Source organism: Triplophysa rosa, linkage group LG12 (assembly GCF_024868665.1).
Source record: "Triplophysa rosa linkage group LG12, Trosa_1v2, whole genome shotgun sequence".
Classification (NCBI taxonomy): domain Eukaryota; kingdom Metazoa; phylum Chordata; class Actinopteri; order Cypriniformes; family Nemacheilidae; genus Triplophysa; species Triplophysa rosa.
The window spans coordinates 1419326-1429300 of record NC_079901.1 but is presented as its reverse complement, the minus strand read 5'-3'; the positions used below and the strand labels follow the sequence as shown (position 1 = coordinate 1429300).

The window sequence follows — 9975 nt, the reverse complement described above, 5'->3', positions numbered from 1 at the left end:
ATGTCTGTGTGTCTGTGTGTGTGTGTACTTGTCTGTGTGTGTGTGTGTGTGTGTGTGTGTGTGTGTGTGTGTGTCTGTGTCTATGTCTATGTGTGTTAGTACGTGTGCATATTGTGTGTGTGTGGAGTGTTTTGTATGTGGGTGTGTCTGTCTTCAGTGTTTTCAACTTTTTCTTATTTTTGCAGGTACAACTTTAATTGTTTTGCTTATAGTCAATATGTCTCATGTACAGCTGCTTTGTAACAATGAAAATTGTAAAAAGCGCTATATAAATAAAGTTGAGTTGAGTCCACTTTATACACAATATCACCTGTCGGAGAGACAGTTAAGTGTCTCAACACGTTCTGCATTTGGGGGCTTCCAAAAGTGATTCTTTGAAAAGACTTTGATGGATGACCGTGAAAACCTTACACATATACAGTATGTGACCCTGGACAACAAAACCTTATGGGTCAATTTTTCGAAATTGAGATTTATACATCATCTGAAAGCTGAATAAAAAAGCTTTCCATTGATGTATAGTTCGGCCGAGATACAACTATTTAAAACTGGAATCTGAGGGTGCAAAAAAATCTAAATATTGAGAAAATCGCCTATGATGTTGTTAATTGGAGGGGCTGTAGCAGGCAGTTGTTAGAAAAACAGGTTTGTTTTAATGCTCTCTATGGGTTTACTGCTGTAATGATGTTGTGGAGAGTCCATGAACCCGAAAGCAGAAATTCTAAGCTTTACATACATACCAAACTCGAAACTCGTAAGACTCTCTTTGGAAGTAAATGTTTTCTATTTATTATATTTATTGCATAATTTCCTGTTTTATACTTCTGTCACTACTTATTAGGAATGTAACAATATCAAAATCTCACGGTACAATAATACCTCAGTGTAGTGTCTGCGGTACAGTATTTAAAAAGTTGAAAAAAAGTACATTAAGTGTTTAATAAACAATTATTGTACATTGCAATGATGTACAAATTAACCAGGTCATATCCTGTCCTCTTTTCTTTATCCTCTAATCTTAACGGTTGCTTAGAGGTATGAGGTATAGTATGAGATACTGTAGGTCAAATGACTTACAATTTGCTATTATAAAATAAAAACTGCACCAGCTGGACTTTGACAGAGGTCATATCTATTATCTTGTTTTACATTCTCTATGTTAAAGGCCCAGAAGACCTATCATTTCATACAGTCATGTGACCACGATAATATTGAGACAATTTTGCTAGTGTGATACCATGAAATTTATAATATTATTACATCCCTCCTACTTATTATATTAGTATGTATTTGTAAAGCTGTAAAAGATGTTAAGCATGCTATAGAAATGAAATTGAATTGAATTTACTTATGTTGTTGGTTTGGCCAACTTCAAAATCTGATATGGTAACAGGTAAAGTTTAATTTGAATCAGATTTCAGAGTTTCAGTGATTGTCTGGAGATGTCTGCAGCATGATGTCATTATGACTTCATCACTCGAACATCCCTAACCCTCAGACCCCTACTGCTACAAGGGAAATGAGTCATTACACTTTGTGTGTGTGTGTGTGTGTGTGTGTGTGTGTGTGTGTGTGTGTGAGAGAGAGAGAGGGGAGGGTTATGGAAAATTGTTAGCTTTAGGTTGACGACATTCAAATGTTGTATTTTTACCAGATGTATTCTTCATGTTTGTTCTAGGATTAATCTTGACCCAGATGAATGGCTGTATTCTGATCATCTCATGCTGGTTCTGTGTGTTTGACTGAATCGGATGAAGGAGAAACCGCAGATCTTCTCAGCAGATCGATCCAGTGAGCCATACGTCATTTGGGTTTAGTCACAGAATCAAATATCAGAAGATCCAGAACATCGTAATCCTACATCTAACACTCCACATTTTGTCCAGATAGTAAGAATACAGAGTCATTCCTGACTAAAACACAGAGCTATAACAGGGAGAACTCGAGCAGCCATGAGGTCAAATTAAACAAGACACCATACTAGCTTGCGTGCGTGAATGCGTAGACAGTCAAGCTCTTGCAAATGATCCAGAATGCAGCTGCACGTCTAATTTTCAATCAGCCTAAGAGCACCCATGTAACACCCCTCCTGATTTTACTTCACTGGCTGCCAGTTGCCGCCCGCATCAAGTTTAAATCTCTGACACTGGCCTTCGGGACTATAACGGCGAATTCTCCCCTGTACCTTAACCCACTGCTCCAGGTCTACATCTCCTCCCGTCATCTTCGCTCTAAAAATGAGTGACGCCTGGTTGTTCCATCACAGCAAGTGTTAACCGGTCCTACTCGCCTCGAACCGGCGTCGGTCCGGATGGGAGACGGGCGCTAGAGCGCCTCTGTTGGTTGGGGAAGTGAGGTTTCCTTGCACAGCACTCTCTCGCTGGCCTCCGTTACACGGGGCACCAAATTGCTTGCAAAAACCTTTACTCATTCGGTTCCACTGTGGTGGAATAAACTGCTAAAGTTCTAACAATAACTGTAAACAATTTGTGTACATAAAAAATATGTTTTATGTGCTTTACACACCAGTGAATGTGACTGGAGGCGTGGCTCTGAAGGGAGGGCGGGATTTTAATGCAGGTGCAGCAGGGCTGTTTGATAAACTAGGCCTTTTTTCATTTGTGCTTCAATATTGGATTTGGATTTGGATTCAATTTATTGTCATTGCACATGTACAAGTACAAGGCAACGAAATGTGACCTCTGCATTTAACCCATCCAGAGAGTAGTGAACACACGTACCCCCGGAGCAGTGGGCAGCTATCACTACAGCGCCCGGGGAGCAAGTAGGGGTAAGGTGCCTTGCTCAAGGGCACCTCAGTTGTTACCCGCCGGCCCTGGGAATCGAACCGGCAACCTTCTGGTCATGAGTCCGACTCTCTAACCATTAGGCCACAACTGCCCCTTTTTATAGAATTGTATTTCTATTCTATAGAATATAGAAATGTATACAATTTTGGCACTACATACATGCAACTAAATGATTATTGTGTACTCTCGTGTGTATTGAAGCAGTTATAACAGTGTAAAGATGAAATGCTTGCAATGTGACACTTTTACAACAGGAAACTGATGCATGCAGTGACGTGTTTGCTTAGCAATTGTCACAAAAGCCACAGTGTGAAGAGGGTTGAAGACCCTTAGTATATTATGGTTCTGGGTTTTGTTGACTATGATCGGTCTACGAAAGATGAATCTTGTGTTATTAATTTGGTCTTGCTAAGTTCCACATTCATAAATGTAAATATTTAAAGGTTAAACCTCTCTTTTTTTGTCTTTATGAAAGAATTTGAAAAATACCTAATGTCAATTAAATCGTCAGAGAAAAAAAGCTGTTAAAACATTATCAGTTCTTTTTATCTCTTTAATGTCGTGTAATCCTCTTAATTTGTTAATATGATTTATTTTATTCCCTCCTCCCTGGTTATTTTGTGTATTTTCTGTACTTTGTGCTGTATGGTTTTTTTTGTAAAAAGACCCTTAGTCATTAGTGCTTGCGCGCCATCTACAGACTGAAAGAAAAATAACATGCAGTATCGACACTAACCAGCGGGAGGCAGTGAAAGGCTGATGATCAAACAGTAAAATACTTTTTTATTTATTGTTTTTTTATTGCAGTAGTACAGTAACGCTGGTTTCATACATTACATGTATATGTTTCTTGCATGTAACTTAAGGTTAATAGTTGGCCTTGATGACCGCTGTGCCACTCTGCACTACCATTTTATTTATTTCTGTATAATTGTTTACCTTTCTAATCTGATGGCTCCTTTAAGTAATGAGAAAGTGTGATGAAAAGTGTAGCATGAAAGACTTGGCAGAGGTGTTTGAGTTCATACTGCTCATGTGATATATCATTTAATTTTAGCACTGCTGGACATGCTTTTGACAAGCATGACCAATATTAGAACAAACAGTGATGTGTGTGATGTTTAATGAAGTGATGATGATCAGAGAGTTTTCTCGTTTTCTCTCTCTAACAGTACACAGATGATTTGTCTTTTCTTATACATGACTAAGTGCTTGTGTTGTCGGTGTGAGGTAATACACAAGAATGCACAGATGAATAATACTCCAGAACCATCGAACACCTGCCGTAGGAACATTTCGACCCCAGAGAGACCGTTGTGACCTCTCTAACACTGATCGCTCATGGTTACACTCAAACCTTCACATTTCTGTTCGTCACCTCCTCTTCACATATAATGTGTCCTTCACTATGACTCCTGTGTAGAGTTAAAGTGATAGTTTACCCATAATGAGAATTCTGCCATTATTTACTCACTCTCTTGTCATTTCAAACCTGTATGACTTTCTTTCTTCCACAGAACACAAAAGAAGATATTTTGAAGAATGTTGTTAAATGGCCCCCATTCACTTGCATTGGTTTTGTGTCCATACAATAGAAGCTAATGGGGTCCAGTGCTGTTCGGTTACCGACTTTCTTGAAAATATCTTCTGTTGTGTTCTGCAGAAGAAAGAAAGTCATACAGGTTTGAAATGACCTGAGGGTGAGTAAAAGATGACAGAATTTTCATTTTTGGGTGAACTATCACTTTAAGGATCTGAACAAGCCGCAAGCATTAAACCTCATGTGGCATTTCATCCCAGGCTGCTTGCTGAGGAGATGTGTGCTACTTTTCAATTTTCACCCAGAGAACAAAAAAACTGGAGGACTGCATTGAAGGAGGTAGATAGACAGACAGACAGATGATAGATAGATATAATTTATTTGTCCTCAAGGAGGAAATTCATTTTCACAGGAGGGTGCGTATGCAACATTACATATGTACATATCACAATACAATACAATCAAAAACACAGATCACAAAAAATAAATAAATAAAAACACACACAAAGGCGGGAGTGTACCACAATAGCTAATTCCAATGTGTTTAAAGCACGTATAGTAGTGATGTGCGGGTCGTCTCATAACCTGCGTGCCCCCTGCGGGTTGAATTGGGGCGGGTAAAGAAATTGTCACTTTATTTGCGGGGTGGGTCATTAAAAATAAAAAACATGTATGTTGCGTGTAATTCCCTATAGCCTATATTAAATATTTGTGAATATATATTTTCATACTTTAATAGGTTCTTTGAAAAGGTTACAATCATGGAGAAGCATTTTGTCTGCCTAGCTAGCTGTAGTGAACTTGCTGTGTAGGCTTGAACTGGACTAGTAGCTGTTTGTTAACAAAGGACAATTGAACTTCCTGCACTGCTTTTAAGGTAACTGTTGTTTAAGTAGCTGTTGTTAGCACCTAGCCATCTAGCTTGAGTTACTTTTTCACCTATCACTTTTAGTCACTTTGAAGCCTTGAGCTATTAATTGAGTAAGCGGGCTCAGCTGTGAAGCAATCACTGACCCATTAAGCTATCAGGGAGCCTGTATTATAGTAGCACTGATTTCTGATGTGGAAGCCGCAGCCCTAGTGTGCAGCATAGGCGGAGTTTGGGGGGGTGGGGAGGGTCACCGCCCCCCAGATGAGAGCCAATTGATTTTGCCAGAGCTATGATTAAAAAATTTTTTTTCACATTTTCTCAATTTTTTATATTATCTTATTATTTTAGTGTAAGTAAGTTAAGCCTAAATTATTTAAAATTAATGTTTTTAAAATTAATGTTTTCTCTGGCGCGAAACTCAAAGTATCGCGTGAGTAGACTCTCCTCTCGTTCTGTTCCCGCTTAAGTCTAAACGCAAAACAGATATGCAAAATGGATATTCAACGTTTTTTTTTACAAACCTACTGCTAAAGGAGTGGAGGTACCTAACTCTGACCTAAAACTGATTTTTGTTCTGCTGCTGCTAATACTGACACAGCAATCGAGGCCGCATCAGAGAACACATCAGGCCGTGGAACCTGCAGCACCAGCAGTACCGCTGCCGCGTCAACGGACACACCCGCTCAACCCTCAGCCGGATCAAGACATATCAACGACCTCGGGGAGAAAGCAACAGGGCCGAAACAACCCATACTTTCTTCTTTCCCTAGGCACCAAATTGGAGATATTAATCGTGCCTTCTCTTCCTTTTACTACCACAAGTTTCCATGGATAGAGTACTCAGTTTCATTGGATTCAGAGTTTTTTGTTTTTGCTGTCGCCACTTTTCTTCAAATATTGCAAGATCAGGCACTGACGAACTGTTTACAAAAGTGGGTGCTCGGAACTGGAAAAAGCTGTCAGAGAAACTCACAAAACATGCTTCGTCACAGGTACATTTATCAAGAATGGAAATGTGGGAGAGCTACAAACAGACTGGTTCGACAGGATCTGTGGCAGCACAACTGTCACACAGCCATCAAAGCACAGTAGAAAAAAAAGACAGTATTTGTTTAAATCTGTTAATATTGTAAAATTGCTATCCAAACTAGGCCTGCCTTTCCGCAGACATCATGAAGATGCTGATGCAGAAACAAGGGGGAATTATTTGAGTATATGCGATTTGTTCTCAAAATACGACCCTGATTTCAAATCCATGCAGTCCAAATATTTTAACTGTACAAGCCGAGATTTTCAGAATGAAATTATTGCATTGTGTGCAGAGCTCGTTCGTGAAGAAATATCCAAGAAAGTACATGAGACAGGTTTTCTTGCTGTTATTGCTGATGAAGCGAAGTCGTCAAAGACTGAGCAACTTTGTGTTTGCATTAGATACACAGAGGGGCTTCAGATAAAGGAGCGTTTTATTTGCTTTGTTGACTGTTCCAATTCTCGTGATGCTGCAGGAATTGTTTCTGGCATTAAAGAAGGATTGCAGTCGTGTGGGCTGAAGGACATTCCCATAATTGCCCAGGCATACGATGGAGCCTCTGTAATGTCGGGACATTTGAGTGGTGTTCAGCAACGAATCAAAGAGGAATTCCCCTTTGCTGTGTATGTGCATTGCATGGCGCATAAGCTGAATCTTGTCCTGGTTGAATCATGCACTGTGAACAGAGAAATTAAAACGTCTCTAAATGCGATTGACAAACTGTACTCTATGTTTGCAGAGCCAAGCAACCATTGCAGGTTTCTGATGATGCAGAAAACACTGGCTCTTAAACCAAAGGAGTTAGTACAGCAAAGCGAAACACGTTGGGTTTGCAAATATAGATGTGTTTATGCTGTCAAATCACAGTATGCTGCCATCACTCACTGTTTAAAAGAGATGGAAGAAGAGGGAGAAAAGTGGTCCGTGGAGGCAAGTGGATTGTATCACCATATGACAAGTCTCCGCTTCATTACTTCCATAGTTATTCTTGAGGAAGTTCTTAAGAGTTGTACACGTATCACACAAAAGACTTCAAGGTGCAAGTACAACCATGGCCGATGCAGCCGCAGCAGTAAGGAGCCTGAGAACACATCTCCAGCATTGCAGAGAGGAGATATCATGGGAGGCAATATGGATGCAGGTGAAAAGGTTTTGTGAGGATTTTTCTGGTGTTTGTGCAGAGAGTTCACCTCAAACTGTGGGAAAACGAAAAAGAACCTCGCGACCACCTTCCGGGCTTTCGCAGCACTTGCTACCAACCACACTTGGCCAGCATGATGAAAATGAATTGCACCACAAATCAGAATCACAGACGTTTAAATGTCAGTTGTGTCTCCCTGTTTTAGACACTATGCTGGCCGAATTGGACAGGCGATTCTCAACTGATGCAATGGCCCTGAGTGTGGCATGTGATGCTGTATTCAGTTGTGACAAGAACGGCATCGGTCCTTTACTAAGCACGTATGCAAGCTTTCAGATCCACCCTCAGCTTGTGACTGCTGAAATGGATCTAGTGAAATGTGCGATTGCATCGCCGATCACCCTTGAAAAGCTTTAAAATGAAGTGCGGAAGGATCAATATCCAAACTTTTACCGACTCCTGCAGCTTGCTCTCACACTGCCCGTTGGTTCTGCTACATCAGAAAGAAGTTTCTCAGTTATGAGAAGAATCAGAAACTGGCTCCGGTCTGCAATGGCTCAGGACAGATTTTCAGATCTTTCCCTATTGCACATAGAGAACGATTTGACTGCAAATTTACCTGAAGAGAAGATCGTGGACATCTACGCAAATCGGAAAAAGAGGCGGATTCTCCTGCATTAGGTAAGATATACGTTTTTATTTCTCCTTTGTTTAGCCTTGTTATTGGTAAATGTATTTTAAATGTATAAATTATATAGGTAATAACTAATATATAATTGAAATGTAGACAATATGGTATGGTATTTAAAAAATATCTGAGCTCATGGATAGATGGTAAGTGCCCCTCCAGGCAAAAATGTGAAACTCCGCCTATGGTGTGCAGCCCTCCTCATGTGAATACCGATGAGGTAAGGACCTGCGACTCTACCTGCACGACTCCACCGAGCAAAGACACCGGCAGGGCACGCCACGTTAAGTTTTGATTTATTTTTTTAAATGTAACTTTCCTACTGTCTATTGTTTTGTTCTGTTTTGCTACTAACATGTGTTTCCAGTACATTCAGACTGTCCACCGTAGACGCACTTGCAAACGTACACAGCGGAGACCTCAGCACCATCATCAGTCACCCTGCACTAGCCCTCCACAGTCTGCTTGTCTGGCTGTAGGGCTCTAGAACTGGCAGTCATCTGTTAACAAGGCAGACTTCATCCCGGCCTTCGCCAGCCAGCCAATGTTCTAGCATTGACTGAAACGTGGATCTGTAAAGAGAACACTGCTACTCCATCGGCCCTCTCCAACAACTTCACCCACACTCCTCGTCCTTCTGAGCGAGGAGGGGGAACAGGTTTGCTTGTTTCCAACACCTGGAAATTCACTCCTCTGTCTTTTCCTTGCAGCAACTCCTCATTTTAATACCATGCAATCACCATCACTTATCCATCAAAAATACATTGTGTCTATCTATCGCCCTCCAGGTCAACTGGGAAACTTCTAAGAAGAGCTTGACACGCTGCTGTCCTCTATCCCTGAAGACGGCACTCCACTGGTAATGCTAGGCGACTTCAACATCCACCTAGACAAACCATAAGCAGCCGACTTCTTAGCTCTCCTCTCCTCGTTTGACCTTCACAGGGCGAACACCCCTCCCACCCACAGAGGAGGACAACAGCTAGATCTTGTTCTGACTCGTTTCTGCACTGCTAATAATATTCTATTTACTCCCCTGCATGTCTCTGACCATTTCTTTATGAAGTTCACTGTAACACTCCTTGTAATCTCACTTCCCCCCTAACCCTGTTTCTTTCCGTCGTAATCTTCGTTCCTTCTCTCCCACTTGCTTTTCGTCCATGGTGTCCTCATCCCTACCCACCACAACCCTTTACTCATCTCTCAACGCTGAGGAAGTTACTGATAAGCTCTGTACAACCTTAACATCCTGTCTTGACAGTGTCTGCCCTCTTACCTCTAGGCCTGCACGTGCTACACCCTCTTGCCCCTGGCTTTCTGAGACTCTTCGCGATGATCGGACCAAGCTAAGGGCTGCCCGAGAGGAAGTGGTGCATGTCTAGAGACCCTGCTGATCTCTCCAAGTATCAACATCTTCTTAACTCCGTCGCTACTGATTCTGTATACAGTATCTACAGCCCAAACCAAATACTTTCAAAACAAAATCCAAACTGCATCCAATCCGCATCAACTTTTCTCAACTTTCTCCTCTCTTCTCTTTCCCCCTCCACCTCCTGCCAATACCTCACTGACTGCTGATGACTTTGCAAACTTCTTCACTGATAAAGTGAAGACCATCAGCAGGCAATTCTCTACTCAATGCATCCCTGATCTCTCTCTTACCCCTTGCTATCCTCAACTCCCTTCTTTCTCTCCCCTCTCGGAGACTGATGTCTCCAAAATTCTCCTTTCCACCCGGCCTACTACATGTCCCCTTGACCCAATCCCTTCCCACCTCCTACAGACTATCTCTCCGTCTCTACTGCCTCAACTCACACACATCATAAACACCTCCATCACTACTGGTACTGTCCCCACCTCATTTAAACAAGCCCTGGTAACACCTTTACACAAGA

At 41.4% G+C, this 9975-nt stretch overlaps 1 protein-coding gene across 2 annotated transcripts; it reads left to right on the top strand.

The window, feature by feature from the left end:
• The first annotated feature begins 5900 nt into the window (after positions 1–5900).
• LOC130563015 (zinc finger MYM-type protein 1-like) lies at positions 5901–9474 on the top strand. 2 transcript variants are annotated; one of them, XM_057348410.1, is made up of 4 exons: positions 5901–8073; positions 8276–8738; positions 8869–8939; positions 9363–9474. In XM_057348410.1, the coding sequence occupies exon 1, from the start codon at positions 6477–6479 to the stop codon at positions 7407–7409; it is 933 nt and encodes a 310-aa protein (XP_057204393.1). In that variant the 5' UTR covers positions 5901–6476; the 3' UTR covers positions 7410–8073; positions 8276–8738; positions 8869–8939; positions 9363–9474. The 2 variants fall into 2 exon arrangements, with proteins under 2 accessions (XP_057204393.1, XP_057204392.1); XM_057348409.1 differs by having other exon boundaries at positions 8869–9431.
• The last annotated feature ends 501 nt before the right edge of the window (positions 9475–9975 follow it).